Source organism: Manacus candei, unplaced genomic scaffold (assembly GCF_025592945.1).
Source record: "Manacus candei isolate 608988 ecotype Guabito, Panama unplaced genomic scaffold, ASM2559294v1 h1tg000052l, whole genome shotgun sequence".
Lineage (NCBI taxonomy): Eukaryota > Metazoa > Chordata > Aves > Passeriformes > Pipridae > Manacus > Manacus candei.
The window spans coordinates 1212814-1232011 of record NW_026138100.1 but is presented as its reverse complement, the minus strand read 5'-3'; the positions used below and the strand labels follow the sequence as shown (position 1 = coordinate 1232011).

General features: G+C 41.1%; 1 protein-coding gene across 4 annotated transcripts in view; it reads left to right on the top strand.

Annotated features, from left to right (window-relative positions):
- Positions 1-19185, top strand: part of PLAGL1 (PLAG1 like zinc finger 1) — a 50263-nt gene extending 31078 nt beyond the window's left edge. For 2 of the 4 annotated variants that reach the window (XM_051801551.1, XM_051801552.1), the window contains exons 3-8: positions 4253-4408; positions 5439-5551; positions 7786-7935; positions 11004-11123; positions 12678-13174; positions 13539-19185. In XM_051801551.1, coding sequence (XP_051657511.1) covers positions 4253-4408; positions 5439-5551; positions 7786-7935; positions 11004-11123; positions 12678-13174; positions 13539-14814 — 2312 coding nt within the window. In that variant the 3' untranslated portion in view covers positions 14815-19185. Of the gene's footprint in view, positions 1-1342; positions 1366-4252; positions 4409-5438; positions 5552-7785; positions 7936-11003; positions 11124-12677; positions 13175-13538 lie in introns of those variants that run through there. The other 2 variants (XM_051801554.1, XM_051801553.1) reach the window with 2 other exon arrangements.
- Positions 19186-19198: the final 13 nt, after the last annotated feature.

Sequence of the window (19198 nt, the reverse complement as noted above, 5' to 3'; positions counted from 1 at the left end):
CATGTCTGAGCTATCATGACAGTGTTTGTAGTTCCTAGTATGGTTATGTATAGCTCCTGTTATCTCTGCAGCAGACTCTGTGTAACCGCAGCCTGTGGCTCCTTGCCCACGCTAATGAGCTCTCCCCGAGGCCGGGCTTGTGCCTGTGGGGGTGGCACAGTACTCGACAGTGCTGCTGTTTTGGAAACCAGTTTGTTGACTGTGCTCAAGTCCAGCTTGCCCAAGCTACTGTGCCAGCTTGGCTACTGTTGGCTGCGGGAGCTTGTCCCTGTGCAGCGTGGCTGGCCCCAGAGCTGTCTGGAGGGCGAGGCAGGCTGGTCACTGAGGCTGCCAGGCTGTATAGTCTGAAGCAAAGGAGAACTGTCAGCTAGACCTGGACTGGGGGGAAGAACCAGCATGGTGAGGACGGTACAGGTGAGCCACATTCGCAGCCCATTCACCTCCTTGGGAACATGGCTACCACCGTTCGGTCAGCTCATGTGGTCGGAGTGCATCCTGTAGGCAGTGGGTCTCACTTTTCTGATGACCCAAAGAGCCAGGGAAAGCCGTGGCTGCTGCCAACCATGCCTCTCAATATCTGGGAGAAGTGGGAGCAGATTCAGGCGCAGGGATACCAGGCTTGGGGTGTACAGATATGCCCTTCTGTTAGCCCCTCCAGAGGCAGTTTGTAGGGGGTGAGCACCTTGTCCTTGTGATTAAGGTGGTGGCTGCACACCTGCAACCTGGTCAGAGTCTGCACCTGCACCCATGCCAGGCTCTTCTGCATGCCTGTCTCCCCCCTGCTGCAGTGAAGTTCAGCAAAGTAAAAATCTTAACAGCTACAAGATTTGTTAGCTTGTGTAGTTGTATCTCTAGATAGATAAAAAAGCATGATTTGGAAGTTTTTCCGAATCACTGCAAAGACAGAGAAAGAATGAAGAAATACCCTCTAGGGGACAATATAGCACTGTTGTTCTAAAGGTATAGTAAATGACACGATATGTTTTTTAACAGCTTGTAACTCCTGTGAATCTCATTTATTTCTTTTTACTCCCTACTCGTCTAAATCACAGCAAAGCAGAGGAATGGTGGCAGTTTTACTTTTTCTTGCATGCTTGCACATGACCTCGAGCCCATTAATTTTGTTTGTGTAAATACAGTTTAAGGGAGCAAGGAAACTGCAAAAGCATTGAGGTACTAAAGTGCCCAACAAAAAGCAGAAGAAATCTTCTTCACAGAAAATGATTTTTCTAACCAAGTGTATTTCATTTCTAGTGCTAATACAACAAAGTGTGTGTTGTTTCCATGGCTGGATGCTCGATATTTCAAAACAGAGTGAGTTCTGAGGCTGTTGTTGAAAAAATGCAGTTTACTTAATTAGCCAAGGTAAAAAGGGGTATAAAATCTGTATAAGCTTTGCAAACCGGTGCTGTGCTGCAGCTACATATACATTCCTTCACCAATGGCATCAGTAATTTAGCACTGATATACAAAGGATCATGACTTGATCTGTAGTTATCTCTGAGGAAGATTGTGAACTTGACCGTTTTGCACTGTTAGTTTTGGGGAGAGAAATTACGAAGATCCCTGTTCCCCAGGGTAGTCCCTGAAATTATTCTGTTTGCAGTGCTCCAGTCCTGTGGTTCTGGTACACCTGGCAATTTTTAGAGCACTATAAATTCTGAGTCAGGGTACTAACATGTTGGTGTGGAGTCAGAAATACTGTTCAGTGAATGTAATACCAGTATGCCTCTTAAATAACTTAAGTAATCTAGTTATCTTCAGGTCCCATGTAAAAAAAAAACATAGAAAATCTTAGAACAAGCCTTGGGCAGCTCTGGATATTTCAAGGCGGCGTGCAGCTATGCCAGGTCCCAAGGTGCTTAAAAGCACTTCCAGCTCTGCAGCAAATTTCATTCAGGACTTTGTCATGCTGCTTAGGTGTGCTACCTGGGGAGCCATCTGTGGGGCTGCTAAGCTCAGTGGCATGCTCAACACCTCTTCTGATGCAAAGCAGTCCCTGATTTTAGAGGAGTGCCTCCCCAGTACCCACCTGTGTGAATCATTTCAGACCTTATGTCTTGGATCTGGAGGACTAAGGGTAATGGAGGACAATTAGCTAATGAATTACTGCTGAGTTTGGAGGCCGATTCAAAGAATACCCTTTTCCCCTGCTTTCCTTTTCCCGCCTGCCTGTGAGCTGCCCACCCTGGGGCCTCTGCGGTGGGCACTGCCCCGGGGAGGCTGAGAGGTTTGCTCAGGAGCTTGGTAGTGATGAATCACAGAGGTATGGCATGGATTGATAAGGTCGTGTACTTTACGATTAGACACATCCTTCCTCCAACAGCAGTTCTTTGTCTCCATTTTGCTTTTGGTAATGTGTTTTGGCAGTTTGCATACAATGACTCTCCAAGCAGGAGCTGTTTGACTTGAGACAAAGTTACTATTATTCTAGGTAAGCTCAGGAAGCCCTCCTAATTTTGTTGTCCTCAGAAGGGTGACTTCTGGAATCTATTTAAAAGCCAATTAAGTTAAATCACCAAGGAAATTGTTTTTTCTTGCAGCCTAGCTGTAAAGGACTTTCAGGTACACAAACCAGTGTATAACAAGAAAAATATGCTTTGCAGCTGTATTGTTGTTTTTTGTGCATTTTAAGTGAGGGCTGTAGAGGGGCATGTTCTTTATCTGTAGCACTTGCAAAAAAAGTAATGTATTTCAGCTACTCATAGTGCAGGCCTGCAGCCTGGGAGCCATGGCAAAAGAAAACTTACACGTTCCCCAAATTACTGAAAAATACAGACTATTGTAGTGCCTGCAGCCTGACAAACACACAGGTCTACCTCCTCATTTAAAATTGATGGAGCGCCCAAAGAACTGTCTAGGAACACTTCCAGCTTATTTGGGAGATTTTGGACTAGACTATCAAGGTGTGTAATTTAGTCAAGTGCCTACATCTGTTTACAAACAAAAACCTTTTTGAGCTACCCTTAATATGTAATGGCATTTATGGTGCTAGTGTCCTTTCTCAGAGACATCTCCGATGTCTCCCCAGGCAAAGTCTCCTGAGCTTTCTATGCTTCTCTTGACCTCTCCTTGGTTACAAGCCCCTGTCTGTGGTGAAGCCTCACCTCTTCTGCCCCAGTCTCTGCTACAATGTCCTGTGGCTCCCTTGGACTCTCTTGACTGTGCTGGCTCCCCTCCTCTGCTCTGTATTGTTGCTTACTGAATAGACTTGCTCAGCAGAGTTTTCATAAGGAAAACAAAATGAGGTAGTCATGGATGACCAACACCAGCTTTTCCTTTTAACTCAATCATAAAGCACTGTTGGCTTACTGGTTTGGTTTCTGCTGTCTATAAAAATGTTTTGTGCAAGAAGTCCCCTTTTTCCCATCGCCCTGCGTGACAGCAGTGCCAAGATGACCTTCTGCTGGAAAGTCTCATTGCTCAGTTGTGTCGCTGCTCAGTATGAGTTTCCCTGGCAACCAGTTTGAGCTGCACTGAACCAAAAATATCTCACTGTGCTGGGGGAAAGTCAGTTTGCAGACATGTGTTTTTCTTTAATGACTTCTCTGGATGGTACATGTGTTCAGCCTGCAGATGTCATTATTGGAACCAGCAACTGGGAGATGTGGTGTGCCCCTTTTCCTTACTCCCATAGGCAGCGAGGCCTGCAAGAAGGCTGCCCTTGTGTGATTGTCAACTGAGTTGTGACTGTAAGACCCATCATACTTATTTTTCATGGTACACAGTGGGTCTTGTCTTCTGCTGAGAATGGTCTGTGCAGCAGACACAAAGTCTTCCTTGAATTCCTTGGATCTCTGCAAATTACAGGATTACGTAATCACAGAATGGGTAAGGTTGGAAGGGACTAACCTTGCCATGTTGTTACTAACAGCTTTGTCCTTCTCATTTCTGGTGCATTTCATATATGCACCTTGATTTATAGGTGAGCACACAATGAGCTCCAGTTTTGCTGCCGTCTCAGTCTTCAGAGGCACAGTTTGTGACATCTCCAATTGAACACATGTATAAATCTTTGGAGGTCAGGACCCAGCAATTTGCACACAAGAGAATGCACAGACTGGAGGTGTTATTTCAAACCTTCCTAATTCAGTTCCTGCAGATAATCTTTTCACTAATTTATGTAGAACACTGGTGTGAAGAAAAGCATTAGTAATTCCAGATGTGTTCTCAAGGTGACAAAATTAGAGGAGATTAAATTTGAAAGTAGTATGCCATTTTTAGTAACAGGTTCCCTTTTCTGGATTTGTAGGGTGTGAGGATTGTGGTAGAAGCCTTGTAGGAGAATGCAAACTCCACGGACCACTCATCAGGGCTAAAGATAGGGTTATTCCCAGCCGAGCCCGTCTCACCCTACCTCACTACCTCACTTTGCGAGTGTTGGAGCTGCGAGCTGGAAACCAGCAGAGTAAGTATTTTAGCTCTTTTTCCCACATTTGAGAAAGAGGAGGCAAAATTACTAGCACTGGCTTGTTTTCATGAGGCATAATCATTGGGCATTAGCAGTATGAAGACTGCTTTATTTTCAGCTGGGCACAGCTAAAGCTCACAGTCAGCTACTGTTTTTTATGACTGATTTCTACTAACTTAGAAGCACAGACTGATGGCAGGACATTAGCCAGAACTGGTGTGACATTTAGCTGTGAGCAACCAGCTAGCTCTGTTCAGTCAATTCAAGTTTAATGAATGTTGAATTTGTATCTAATAGTAACAGCCATGCACTATTACTTTTTTTTAACCCCAAGCATGTAAACCAGGAAAGAGTACTCAATAAAAAGAAAGAAACAAAATGGTAAATGATATCACTCATCCACCCCCTGCAAATGCAAAAGATCACAGCGGGGTAATTTTGCAGCATCTTCAGTTCATCCTTTCAAAAGACTGTTGTTTCCTTCTGAAGGCAAGGCAATTCAAATGCCCAGACTCGAACAAGGAAAAGATGTCCTTAGTGCACAAATTTTCCACGGGTACCTGTGTAAAAGTAGTCCTGCCTAGATTGCATTTCAGAAAGAGAATGACAAGGTGTCTATTCTGCCACTCCATTGATATGAGTGTTGCAGAATAATGTTATGTTTTTATAGATCCTCTCCACTCATATCGGGAGAGAACAACCTCTCAGATTATGCCAACAAGGAGAGCACTATGATAACATCAGTTTGTAGATTGAAGAGTAGCAACACAATTGTGTTGCATACTCAGTTTAATGTCCTGTCATGGACTTTAGGCACTTTTGCATTCAATGCAGTACCCATTTAAAAAAAAAATATCAGTACCTATTTACATCCTTTTTAGATTCTTCACATTAGGGCTTACTTGTCTAGAAGAAGAATCTATGTGTTCTGCACTGTTTGTTTATCTCCATTTTCACAGCTGTAAATGTATAGGAAATAGTTTGTGATGTCTATATTAATATTAGATTGGTCTCTCTTTGTTCACAGTCCTTGGTGTATTTGCAAAGAAAGTAATACAGAAGAGAACACAGTTTGGTCCTTATGTTGGTCAACTGTCTACAAAACTGACCTGCTATGATGAGAGCAGGCTAGTCCTGCAGGTAAAAACCCACTGACATTCTATGTAGTGTGTATATGTCTTTAGCAGTTCATGTGTATTTATGTATTTTAGTCAGTCAATTTGCCAACTGATCTAGTTAATTAACTGTGCTTTTGGTCTGTAAGTATGAATGTAAATCACATTATTAGGCAATACAGCATAACCTGAAATACCAATATGTTCCTGTATGTTGTGTTTTCTAGAACTTTGCTTTTCTGCTTTCTAGTTTTGCCATTTTCAGAATGTTGGACTTCTCAGTCTAACAGCTCTTAATAAACTTTTCACAGAGCCTGGCTACTGAACTGTCTTCCCAGATAACACAAAAGGATTTGTGCTTTACACCATACCACTGGGAGGTTTGAGTTTGTGCACTGGATTAGAGATGATGGCAGAAATACGCACTAAGGCACTTGCTTAGTAGGGAGGAACAGTGCAGGGATGGGGAAACATTTCTTAATAATGTGTTTATATTATATATAAAGTTTGACACACAGTGCACTACTCAGTTTATGTAGTCAGATTGTTTTTTAGTGCTGGTACCATCTGTTGCTGCACACACAGATTCTAATCATCTCATCTGGACCATGACATTATTGTTCACACTTTATGCAGCAAAAATAGTGGCCTCACAGGACTGGCCTAGCTTAGACGTGCACATCCTTTACCACAGGAATTCCTTGGGAGCGATAGCTGATGGTAATCCTCTAGGTTCCAATCTTTGCATTTTGCTGCATGGGGTCATGCCTGAGCACACGTCTTGTCATACAGCGAGTCCATGGTCAAGTCACAGCCTCTGTCAGGACTTCCCAACAGGTCACGGTTCTTCCAGAGCTTGTACTTCATATCAGGCCCTCTCACCCCCCAGTAGAGAGACACCGGCAGCAGCTGTCCTGTGATACGCTTTATGTCTTTGTACGAGCTTTCTCCGGAAGCTCAGGGCTAGAAAACAGTGTGTTGTGAAGAAAATACTTCCATAATTCTGTTTGAGAGCAAAAGTAATAGCTTCAGTAGTTGCCGTAAACTTCATTAGCACATGGAAGTCATGGGAATGATCTGCCAGGAGAATAACACTGCCAGGAGAATAATTTGTGCGATTTTCATGGCATATCGTCACCAGAAAGGATTTGCTCTTCTCCATAACTAAGTTTCTTCAGTTTTTTTATGAGACACTTTAATTCTTACAAATGTAGAAAACGTACTTCTCTAACAATGGATGGATGAGCTAAGCACCCAGTTCCTTCCTCTTCACCAAGCCATTGTAAACCACACCCTATCCTCTATCACTCAGCACCGTTTGCTTAAAAGTATACAGTGATAAGCACAGCTCTGGCTGATGAATGGACTGTTTCTTCAGAAGAGGAGATTAGAGTCCCAGATTTCCTACATGACAGCAATAGCTGCCTCGACTTCTCCCTAGCATGAGTATGTGACCGAACTTGTCCAACAGGCAGGTGTTTTCATCGGAAATGTGATGCAGTTAGATAAAATAGTTCCCAGAAGCAATAAAAATGCAACTTTTTTTTGAAATTAATTACTCAGTTATATGACTAGTAGAACAGATATATGCTGTGCTCACATCTGTTGTGCAGCTTCGTTGGTCAATGTTTGAGACACTATTGCAGAAAAGCAACTGTCTTGTTGGAAGACAATAGTATTTACCTCCAAGAGGCATCTTCTTGGAAGGGAATCTGGGAAGAATGAAGTAAAGCAAGAAGAAAGAGATCTTTCTGGCACAGTTGTTCATTTGTATTTACTTTTGCTTGTTAAGGGGAAAAGGACAAGACTGTTAAAATGCCATTATATTGTATGTTACCTCTCTGAACTTATTACACAAGTTATACAATTGTTCCATGAAAAATGTAGCAGCACTGAAGTTTGAGATTATCAAGTACTCAGGAAGTAGATTAAGGCATAAAGCTTATCTTTCTACCTGCCTGCACTTAGTTCTTATAATATTATCTCTATATAACATAAAAATGATGAAATATAAACTGGAAGTACATACAAAGCCCTACAGTTATTTTAGTAGCAGGGTGCTCAGCAGGTATTCGTTGGTCACTTTCTTTTGCAGTTAGTATTCTTTAGGAGTGATCTATTTCAAAACAACCACAATTTCAAAGGACATATGAGCAAGACAGGGTAAATAACTGATACCTGTGACTCCAAGTTAAAAAAACTAATGTGCTTCTATGCGGGACTTGGTTTTATCATGCTCATTCTTCCCCTTTGTTTCAGGTATTGAAAGATGGAGGGAAGTACTTTCTGGACACTCCCAATGAAGACTGTGGAAACTGGATGATGTTTGTCCGGCTAGCCCGGAACCAAGAAGAACAGACCCTTGTGGCTTATCAGCACTGTGGAGAAGTTTACTTCACAACAGTTAAGGTAGTTAAACTGACATTGCTTCACCTGTCATCCAAATGGAAATGTATAAGGAAAGGTTCTGAAAGACCAACTCTTTTAAAGATGAAAGATTGATTATATTCTGCCAACTGGATCTTTATTGCACACTACCTTTTATATCACTTAATCCATTGTAAAGCAAGCAGTGTATGGGGTTTTTCAGGAAAGGTGGTGTGTACCTGCTGTTGTGGGTAGTGAAGAAACTGAGCAGAGGGAAACATAAAAATCATTCCTGATGGTGGTGTTTAAACTGCATTTAGTAAAGTTTCTCAGTTCCAGATAGGTACATGGTAAGATTATCTAGCCTTGTTACATTTGACAGTACTTCATTCTGGAAATAACAAATTTCCTTTGCTTTATTGCAGTTTTGGACATGTAGTGTTTTCTGAGCACATTACCATGTGCTCAGGAACAGGGTGTTAAGCAGAATCTTTATGTACTATTTTCCATGCTCATTAAATCTGAAGACTTAACTGCATAACTAAGCAATAACTTAGCAACATGCAATGTTGCCATGAAATGATCAGTTTATGTTAGAGATTGTGGACTGCATCTTCATCTGTGGAGAGAGAACAAAGTGGTCTCTATAAATGACACTGGAACATACAGTCTTTTTAGTTGTTTTGTCCACTTTCTCGGGCAAAGTTTGTTTTAATCAGAAATAACTTTCTTGCATACTTGGGAAACTGAAGTCTATCTGTTGAACGTAATGCTTGTGTATCATTGTGAACAACGTTAAAATGTGGAAAAAAGAAAAAGGAGTGGATATTAGTCAAAAGAAGTTACTATGGAATTAAAATCCAGCTGAGAAGTAGTTGTTATGAACTGGCAACTTACAATTTCCAGTATAATTTAAGTACTATTGAACCAGCTCTCTGCTGACTTCAGCAGAACCCTGCTTATTGGCATTAATGGAGAGTTGTATCCTATATACTCACACAGAGTATCTTAGGGTTAGGCATGTGTCTTGGAACCTTTACTGTGCTGTGTATCATAGGGCATGACTTGGGTTTTATTTCTCCTGAATCACAGTATCATTCATGGTACTGTGTCATCCTGCAGATTTTGTCCTGGTCAGTGAAAGCAGTAGTACACCCTTCTTGTCATGCCATGAGGCTGCCTTAGGGCTGACTATGAAGATATTTTCTCAAGATATTTTTAATGAAGTATGTTAAGTTGGGGACAGGATCGGCTCCTTTCTCCACTGTTTTTACAAAAAAAAATAGGATTTTGGTGACATGAAACTATAACTACTAAAGCATACATGTAAGTGACATACTAACAGTACCATTAGCTGCCTTGTTGACCTAATGGCTGCAGCCTCTACTTTTAAAAGGTATACATTGTGAGAAAGTAAAAGTCATCCATGGTTGTTGTTTGATCCCAGGATAGTTTCACATGGGCACAGTAGTAGTTTTGTTTTATTCTCACAGATGGCACAGAATAAAAGACAACTTGTAGTGGATTTGGATACTGATGTTTGATGTCAGTTTTACTGAGATTAGAGCTCTTACCTTACTTGACAATTTCACACACTGATGCATTTGCCCTCCAAAGTCACATTGACCAGGTCTCAACTTCCCGCAGGGAAGATAGTTGCTGGTCCTGTAATTTTGGGCGGAAGGTCACGACAGTGTCATGCTGCGCAGTTGTTTGTGGGTACCAGTCTCAGGTGTCACTGGCCAAGGTCGTAGGACATCCTCAGACATTTGTACCTCTGAAGTTCCCCACAGCTTGGTTTTCTCCATTGAAATAGACTATGTGGAGGAGCACAGTGCATGATCAGCCTCGTAGTTGATGGCTCTGCCTCATGTCCTTAGTTGAGTGGAAAATTCAGCATGTACCATTTCTGTTTAGGCCAGGTGTTATCAAAGCGCACAACCAACCCATACTGACTGTAGTTAGCAAGCAGGCTTCTGCTTGGGAGTCCAAAAATTCAGTTTTCAACATTATACACAAAATTATCCCTCACCTCTCAGCATTCACAATCTAAATTGTCTTTACCATGCTTATCCCACACCGATGTTATAAAATAAGTGCATTTTATGATGTCACATTTTGTAGAATAAGACTCAGCTGCTCTCCTCTTGGGCTAGTTTTTTTTTTTCAGTGACACAAGTTTAGCTTAGTTAAAATAAAACTACAAACTACAGTGCAGTTTGGCTCTACCCCTGTAGCAGCAGTGTTGGGTTTTATTATAGATGAAGAAAATTGTGTACAGGGTCAGGGAGTCATATAAATCATGACCCTAAAGTTTAGTTTTCTCCTTTGCTTTTAAAGAACTAACAGATCTTTAGCCAGTGAGTGTAATCACTCCTCTCTTTTATTTGCTGTTCTATTGACTGAAAGTATTTGTCAGAAGAGGTCATAGTCCAGTCCAAGGAAAGATTTGGGCAAGCATGACTGGATGGGAGACTGCAGATTATGGGCTCCCTTAATCCTGTTGGGGGAAGGCTTCAGTGGAAGGAGGGGAGAGTTACAATAAAGTACATGCTTAGTGAGCCTGACACATCAGAGCCAGCACATGGAAACATGCCAATTTGAGTGGCAGTCCACATATTGATCAGCTCTGCACCCATGCTCAGTGTGACATATCCAGCTTGGCATCCAAGCTGTTGTGCGTTCATGATGGTTTTTTCCTTTGTCTGTACCCTGCAGTTAAGTGTTGTGTCCAGTGGGCTTCCAGACATCAAGGAATGGGCATGGGATATTGCTTGGAAAGACTGCTGGATATCTGAACATCACAGACAAATACATCTCACTGAGCAAAGGTCATGAGGATTGAGGCATCCCTCCTGCTATTGCCCCTACCCCCCAAATCTCTGCACAATTCTGCTTTTAAGAACAGAAAGTGTTAAGCCCTAGTGGGTAATAATGCTCAAAAAGTGCTTGAATCTTGAAACTAAGTTACCAATAATTTAGACAGAGTCAAAGAGTGCAGCTTGAGTAAGGACAACAACTGGCACACCCCAGCCCCTCCAGTCTTCCATATTATTTGGTTTAGGAAAATAGGCACAAGTAAATATGTGCTATATTTTTTCCATTCACAGCCAATTGAACCCCACACAGAACTGAAAGTATGGTATGCTGCCGATTACGCCAAGTTTATGGAAGCTTCCGCAGTCTTCATTAAAGAAGAATCAGATGTCTGTCCTTTGCCTCCAGTAGCAGTAAGTACCCCTAATCTGCATTCAGGCCATCACTATACATAGTAAATTATAGTTTATTTACGTGCTTTCTCTGTTTATGTAACTCTGGTCATGCAAGGTTAGACTATAGACGAGTTGGCTAACACAAAGCCAAGAGCAGTTTTAACCAAACAGCTACTCAGAGAAAGGCTGCTCTTCCTCTCCTATGTTTGTAATCCAATGGAGCCATTAGATGTAGTCAGAAATAAGAGGCACCGCTCGATGTATTGGGAAGACTAAACACTGGCACTAATTCATGCATAACCAAGCAGTCCAGCCTCAGACTTCTTTCACCATTTCCCCTTGTTATGCTCTGACCAATTGGTCGGATTATCCACAGATTATTTGAGTCTTTCCTGTGCAACAACCCTTCTCTTCTAATCCCAATACCTTCCCCTCTGATAGCAGAAGTCCTTAAACTGATAGGAAAAACTTGTTAAGTGTTGAAAACATGGCTGTGAAAATTTGTACTCAAGCTAGAAGGAAATGTGAAACAGGGAATACAAATGAACTGGGAATTCATTCTTCAAGAAGGCATATGAGGCCTTCAGAGTGTGCCCCAAAGGAAGGTGTGAGAGAGCCACAGCATCAGACATGAGTAACAGAGAGGAGGGTTCAGTCTGGAAATAAAGATGGAGTGGACACAGCCTTACCATGCTCTCCAGAGCAAGCTAGCCCAGGAGCAAGGGAAAGTAAAGTCAGTTTATGAGAAGCTTACATAAAAGGTAGACACAGCTGAGGAAGTACATTGTCGTGTATTAATTGGAAGTACGTTTCATCAGCAATTGGAGGTTTTTTGTATTTGTTTTTCATTAGAAATTTTATAATGTCAGTATTTAAAGTGAATTCAACTGAATCCAATAGAGCTCTTATTTCCACAGAAATAATACTTCCAAATAATATACTGTATAAAAAAAACCCCAAAACCAGAAATAATTTAATACCTCTAATTCAGGATAGGCTTGAGATCCCTAAAACCAAAATGTTTCTTATTTGGTTAATGAAAATCTAATGCCAAATGTCAAGCTAAGTGAGGAAGTCTCTCCTGGAGACATTGACCATTGCTGTCCGGTAAAGCATGGAGTCCGTCCAAAACACAGGGAAATCCTGTATGGCTAAACTACATTAGTGTGCAGAAAATCAGACATTTTTGTGAGGTTGCAATAGCAGATAAATTATGTCAGTCTAAAGTACAATTTTCAGCTTCTTTTATAAGTAATTTCATAAATGCAACAAATGTAGAGACTTTGAAATTCAGTAAGCGCAGATAAACAAAGATGAAGGAGTTAGGAGTGTTACAGTAAATGCTAAACAAAACCATGTAAATCAGTATTTAGCCAACCTTTTTTTTTCCTTCGAATTTGTATTCTTAGAGAGAATCTTTTGTCAGTTGAACACCTGTGTGGTAGTACACAGAAGTAACTATTGCCAAAGACAGTAATGGATATGGGAAAGCCCAGGCGAAGATCGGTGAGAAGAATATGACCTTTCCTTAGAATGGCCAATAAGAAAGAACTGTTTCTATTCTCATTGCAGAAAGAGCCTGTAGACCCTTGGATATGCTCCAGTTGTGGAAGCTCTTTTGCAACTTTTGCTCTGCTGGAATCTCACCAGTGCATCCATAAAGACCGAGTCCTTCCTACGAGGTTCAGACCACCAAATAAATTGGGACCTGTAAAAGCAAAAAGCAAACTCAAAGGGAAACTGAGAGGAGCGTCCTTAGGCAAAAGCATTACTCAGTGCTTTGGGACCATTTCCTGTTCCTCTGCTGCAAAGTTTAGCTGTGCCGGCTCAGGAAGCACTTGTGATGCTCTCGTGAGGTTTATACCTAAATGGAGAAATGGTCGGTCTTCACTGTTGAAGGGAAAAGAAGCGAAGCAGCCAGACAGTTACCCTTGCCGACTCTGTGGGAAGATATTTGATTCCTTTGACAAGCTCACCGTCCACACTTACACGCACAAAGGGGAGCGCCCCTACAAGTGTTCACAGCACGGATGCACAAAAGCCTTCATTTCCAAATATAAACTGCTCAGGTACAGCTCTGAAGGCATTCCTTTTCTGCTGGATGTGAGGGGTGTTCTAGTGACAGTTAATCCCTGAGTTCCAGGTTTTATTATTCTTGTTTGGGTAGAATTGGAGAAAACTAATCTCCCTTAATTGTGGTGGCTGCTCAAAAAGACTGTGTTGAGCAGTTTTAACCTACTCTATGATTGATGATTAAAACCTTTCCCCCCGAAAAAAATTTTAGGGTCTTACTAATAACCTGGGAACTTGAAAAAAGGCCCTCCTTCAAGGATGCCGGTGTTTTCAAGTCTTGAATCTGTGAGAGTAAATGTACTAGAATAAATGTAAACACAAATAACATTTTTGTGTGTGTGTTCTGGTTTTTTGTCCTAGGCACTCTGCTACTCATTCTCCACAGAAATCTCACCAGTGTGGCTACTGTGAAAAGACCTTTCACAGGAAAGACCATCTAAAGAATCACCTTCAGACTCATGACCCTAACAAGATGGCCTTCAAGTGTGAAGAGTGTGGCAAGAAGTACAACACCAAACTAGGCTATAAGAGACACTTGGCTCTTCACGCTGCCACCAGTGGGGACCTTACCTGTAGGGTATGTGCCCAAGAGTTTGGCGGTACTGAGGTTCTGTTGGAACATCTCAAAAGTCATGCAGGGAAACCAGCTGGCAATATGAAGGAAAAGAAACATAAATGTGACCACTGTGAGCGTCACTTCTATACCCGCAAAGATGTGCGGCGTCACATGGTGGTTCACACAGGCTGTAAAGACTTTCTGTGTCAGTTTTGTGCCCAAAGGTTTGGGCGGAAGGACCACTTGACACGCCATACCAGGAAGACTCATCCACAGGAACTGCTAAAGAGCAGGTTGCAGAACAGTGACTCAGTGGGTCTCCTTGACCAGCTTTTCCCATACAGACTGAAAGAAGATGCCAGCATGCTGTCCCCTCTTCCTGAAAGGGTCTCTGTGCAGAATGGTATTGTGAATAGTTCAGAATCAGAGGAATACAACTGTTCACATCTTCATTCCCAGCCAAGCTTACAAACTGCTCTTCCTCTTGAACCTTCTCCTCACTTGCAAAGGATGGGCTGTGCAGACAGCCTTCCAGCTGTCCATCCCACACCATGTTCAACAGCCGTCCCTACCAACCTGAACCTTCATCAGCCTAATAAATATGACCTTAGTTCTACCTCACTTGCAGCAGGATCCCTCAAGAATCTGCCAATAAAAGTGGATGTTAAAGGTTACAATGTGCATCTTCTCGAGGACCTGCCGTTACCAGAACCTCAGTCTCTTCACAAAATCAGTATGGAAGAAGCTTCCTCAGGGCCTGTAGGGGATACTAACAAGTACCCAGTGCACAAAGAGACAGAGGCAGCAACTGAAACTACAAGTCTGCCTTTCATGGATCTCACTCATGTGATGAGTTTCTGGCAGTTCCCACCAGGGGACAACCAGAACACTACTGGGGACTTCACAATGGCATTTGGCCCAGAGGAACCATCCCACAGGCTGAATGGCCTTGGCCAACAGCAAGGTCTTCAGCTAGCAACTGGTGGGATGGCCCTAAACCAGCTGCATCATTTTCCTCGCTCCTTTCCATCCACTACAAATTCTGTAACCTTGCCTCATTTTCACCATGCCTTCAAGTAACTATCACCCTCTGTGGGGTTTTTTCCCTTTTTTTTTTTTAAGACTGTGCTTCTTACTTAAATCTGTTAGGATGGGGTGGTTTTGGTTTTCTTTTTAAGAAAAACTGCTCCGAATGTTTTCAAAGCACATTATGAACATGGTAGTTAAATTCAGGATGTTAATAAATAAGAAGCTCTATTTTTCATACTACTATTAGTTTTTTTAGCATATGACAACAGTAGAACTAACATATTTCCCTCAGCTCCCTCTATATTTTTGTTGTTACCTTTCATGCGAACAACTGAATAAATATCTTCAACAATAGAAAAGTATCACAACAGGCACAATAAAACTATGGCTGCTGCAGTAGCAGAAATAAGGTTAGGGTGAATGGGAAGAAGGGGGAAATCACAGAAAAATCATTTTAATGAGCCATAAATCACAGCAAATTTGTACACATGGCAAATGTAACAAACAGATTATCAACATCACATAGATTTCTGTTAAGCACTTAATTAATGAAGTTTATTAATCTTTAATTTAAATCAGAATCATTCCAAGAGTAAATCTTACCTCCTTGTTTCACTTTTTTCAAATGAAGATCATCACTATTATGATTACGTTTAACTAGATTTTGTTTTCTGACATGCAGTTCAGCTGTGTGCATCTCATGCCTTTTCCCTTGGGCTGGAGGTAACTATCACTTCTGAATGACTATGTAAGAACTGCTATCTTGTATATGTGCAGTTTTCAGAATGGAAAGTAAATTGTCTCAAAGGTTATAACAAAACTTTACTTTTCATTTAGAGCCGGATCTGCCAAGGTATCAGGCACTGCTTTCTCTCTCTCTCTAGTAAAGCACTTAAACATTTGATTAAATTTAAGCATTTTCTCCCACAGGGTCAACAGCTTGATTAATTTAACATTTAATAAAATATAATGCTTCCTACCTAAGAAGCCTTTATTCACCTTTTATTGATAAAAATGGCCTTTCTTTAGTCTGGAAAATGATTATTAATTGTAACCATCTGAAACGTGGGCTTTCAGAAAGCAAACCCTGGCCCAGGGGTGCCTGCACCCAGGCAGGACCTCTCTGTGGCCAGGGGCATGTCCACGCACATAAGGGCTGTGGTGGTGAGCTGACACTGGGCCAGGGTCAATAACAGGGTCAGAACCTGCCTCACAAGTGTCACCTGAAATTAGCGGGTGTGATAACAGTTCAGGCCATTTTAATCATGGGATTTTTCCTCAGTAGCACTGGGACAGCTACAGTTGGACTTCCAGCCTTTGTTTCTTCCAAACCAGAACCATGGGGACTTCCGTTTTGTTTCCTGGGGTAAATTGTCCATGAATATTTCCAGTTGACAGTTTGTTGCTGTGACAGTCCTAGCACCTGATGCATGAACGAGCAGAAATTGCAAAAATCACATTTCCTGATAGATGACATTATTAAAAAAAAAAAACCAAACCAAAACCAACAATCAGACTCTTCACAATTTGGTTTCTTACCTAAACCATAGTTAAAAAGAATAATCCTGGCATTAGCGGATGATGCAGTGAGTAATGGATTCTGTTGCTGCTAAAACAGACACAAAAATTCTGAATCTGGGTAAATTCTCAAACCCCAAGAGCTACTCTCTCATTAAATCCAAAAAGAGTTCATAGTACCTAATGATCATTACAAATGTAGCGTGAAACATGCATGTTCTCTTCTCCCTCATTAATCACAGGAATATTTTCAGACAGGTTCAAATAAAAAATAGTTTTTAAGTTATTTCTGTTCTGGTGTTACTGAGCTACAATGACATTGTACAACTTCAATGATCTAATATTCTTAGAAGTTTATTGGTACTTGGATAAAGGAAAGGTTGTATTATTACAGTTCATGCAAGAATATGTTCTGCAGATACAATGCTGAGGGGTGTTTTTTGTTACAGAAATTTTTGGCATAAGGCAAACCAAAAGGAATCTTAAGATCATTCTTGTAATGACAACAGCAAGAGGAAGAGCAGGCACTGCATAGTCACACCCAGTTAAGAGTTATTTAAATTATGAGTTCCAGAACAGAGAAAAAGTTGTAATCAATGTTACATGCATATTCTACAGCTAGGCTCTTATTTTCCTCTGAACTTGGAAAGGTGTGTTTGTATTCACTTACTGCATTGTTTTCCTTGTTTGTACAAACTGTATTCACTTGTCTTCATCCAAACTTCTGTATGTACCTGTAAAAAAAAACCAAAAAACAACAACTAAACCACAACAAAAAAAACTACTCAATTTTGTAGCATTACCTGATCACATACACATTTTGTCATTTTGATTTGTGCTTTTGTAAGAGGTGTAAATAATTACTGAAGTCCTTGTCCTTGAATTAAAATGTGATGTTAAGAAGGAATCATTATGCAAACACTGAGCTAAAGTGGCACCCGCGTTCTTTCTGCTGCCTCTCAGCACTCTGTAGCAGAGTGCCTGAGCTCTGAGCTGTCAGAGGAGGTGCTGCTGCCTGAACTCAGCCTCTTCTGAAATACAGAATGATAAGCAGCTGTCACCAATGCATATCTAGCTATGGGTTAAAGACCAAGTCTCATTCAAATAAAATGAAAATTACCACTTTTGATGCATTTTAAAATGCTAAACAAAACATACAATGATGGTGTTGGCAAGTAAAACAGAGAAACAAACCTTAAATGTGTAGTACTGCAGCTTTAACCTGTCAGCCCATTCAAGTTTCTTTTTCCAGATTCTTGACATCATAAATGTAGTGAAAGCTGAGCATGTCCCATCACAAAGGAAGGCAAGCTATTTCAAAAAGTTATATTTTAAATAAAATTGTTTTAAAATTCTCACAGCTGAAGAGATACCCCCAAGTCATCTAATACTGTAAGTAGGGCTGGACTTTCTCACCACTTTTGCTAGGGGGACCTCTGTGACCATTTTTGAGAGGCCTCCAGTAGTTGAAGCTGAAGAATACTTTGTTTCTAGGCAAACAAATATTTTGGGCTCAGTAGACCAGCCTGGTGTGGGCTTGAATATCACATTGCTTAAAGAGCAGTAGTTTCATTTTGGCAGGGGACAGTGCCAAGAGAAAGGTGTGGAGACAGCAGCAAGCTCACCTGGGCTTACCTGTAGTGTCTGAGGGGATGGGGCTGCAGCAGGCGGGCAGGCAGGTCTGACTTCAGGCGGTGACAGGGGAGAGGGCAGCAAGAGCTACAGGACATCTCTCTGGTGGCACTGCCTTTGGCTCATGCAGGGCTGTGACACTGGCAGTGTGAGGAGAGGCAACCTCACGTACACTCGGGGTACAGTGGAGGAAAGCAGCAGCCCAAGCAGTGTCCAATCCTGCCTCCTCTCTGGCACAGCCAATTTCTCCTCTAAATGTGAGAGGAGAATCCAAGAGCAGAGAGCTGGCATGGAGAAGGTAAGGTAGACCATGGAATACCAGCTAAGAGATGAAAAAGAAAGATCTGGGAGATCTTAGGACATTTTACCTCCCATCCTAATAGAGATAAAAATACTTTTTTATCTAAACTCTGCTTGAAATTCTGTAGAAGCAGAGCAGTATGTGGTGATAAAACAGAATTACTATAATCAAATGATACTAACAAATAACAAAATTTAGTAAACATTTGGTGTCATACAAAAACGTGTACTCATTTTGTGAAAGAAAAAAAGGCATGTAAACCTGCTGAAATAATGTCAAGAAGCTAAAATTATACTACATTGAACAAAAGACTGCACCCTCTATGTAAACACAAGTAGTTTTATTGCTAAGTTCCATCCTCTATCAGAAACAATGTTAATTTCTTTTTCCTTCTATTTTATTTACCAGCTTTTTCTCTTGGGACTTTCCATTTTCTTAATCAATGAGCTGCTGTGAATTCCAGAGAATTTTGCACTGCCAGTCTGAACTATGATGTTACATTCCATAAATTAATGATTGGTTCATTTCTTGCTAATGGAATTTTTAAAATTCTGTTCTTCAGTACACCGTTCCTGCCCTTATGTTTTTTGTAAGATACTAGAAACTAAGCTGTGAAATCAAACACTTTTGTACTCAGACAGAAAATAATTGGGGGATGCGCACAACAACAAATACAGTAAAACTTGCTCTAACTTTTGAGGATTCATTTATTTTTTTGTTAAAGAAAGCAACTGTGGTAACATTGCACAGGATAGTGGGGAATGTGTTTGGGTTTTTTTTCCCCTCTTCTTTCTGGATTTTAAGAAAGGCTAAGCAGCACTGCTTTAGTATATTGTGGATAATGTCATGCCTGCTGTTTCTAAGAGTCTAGCATAGGACTTACGTTTGCTTCAGTGTCATCCTTTCTGTATTTATCTAATCATTATTGGCTAAAGCCTAAGTAGAGTTTAATTAAACTCTGTAAAGTCTGATATTTCCTATTGT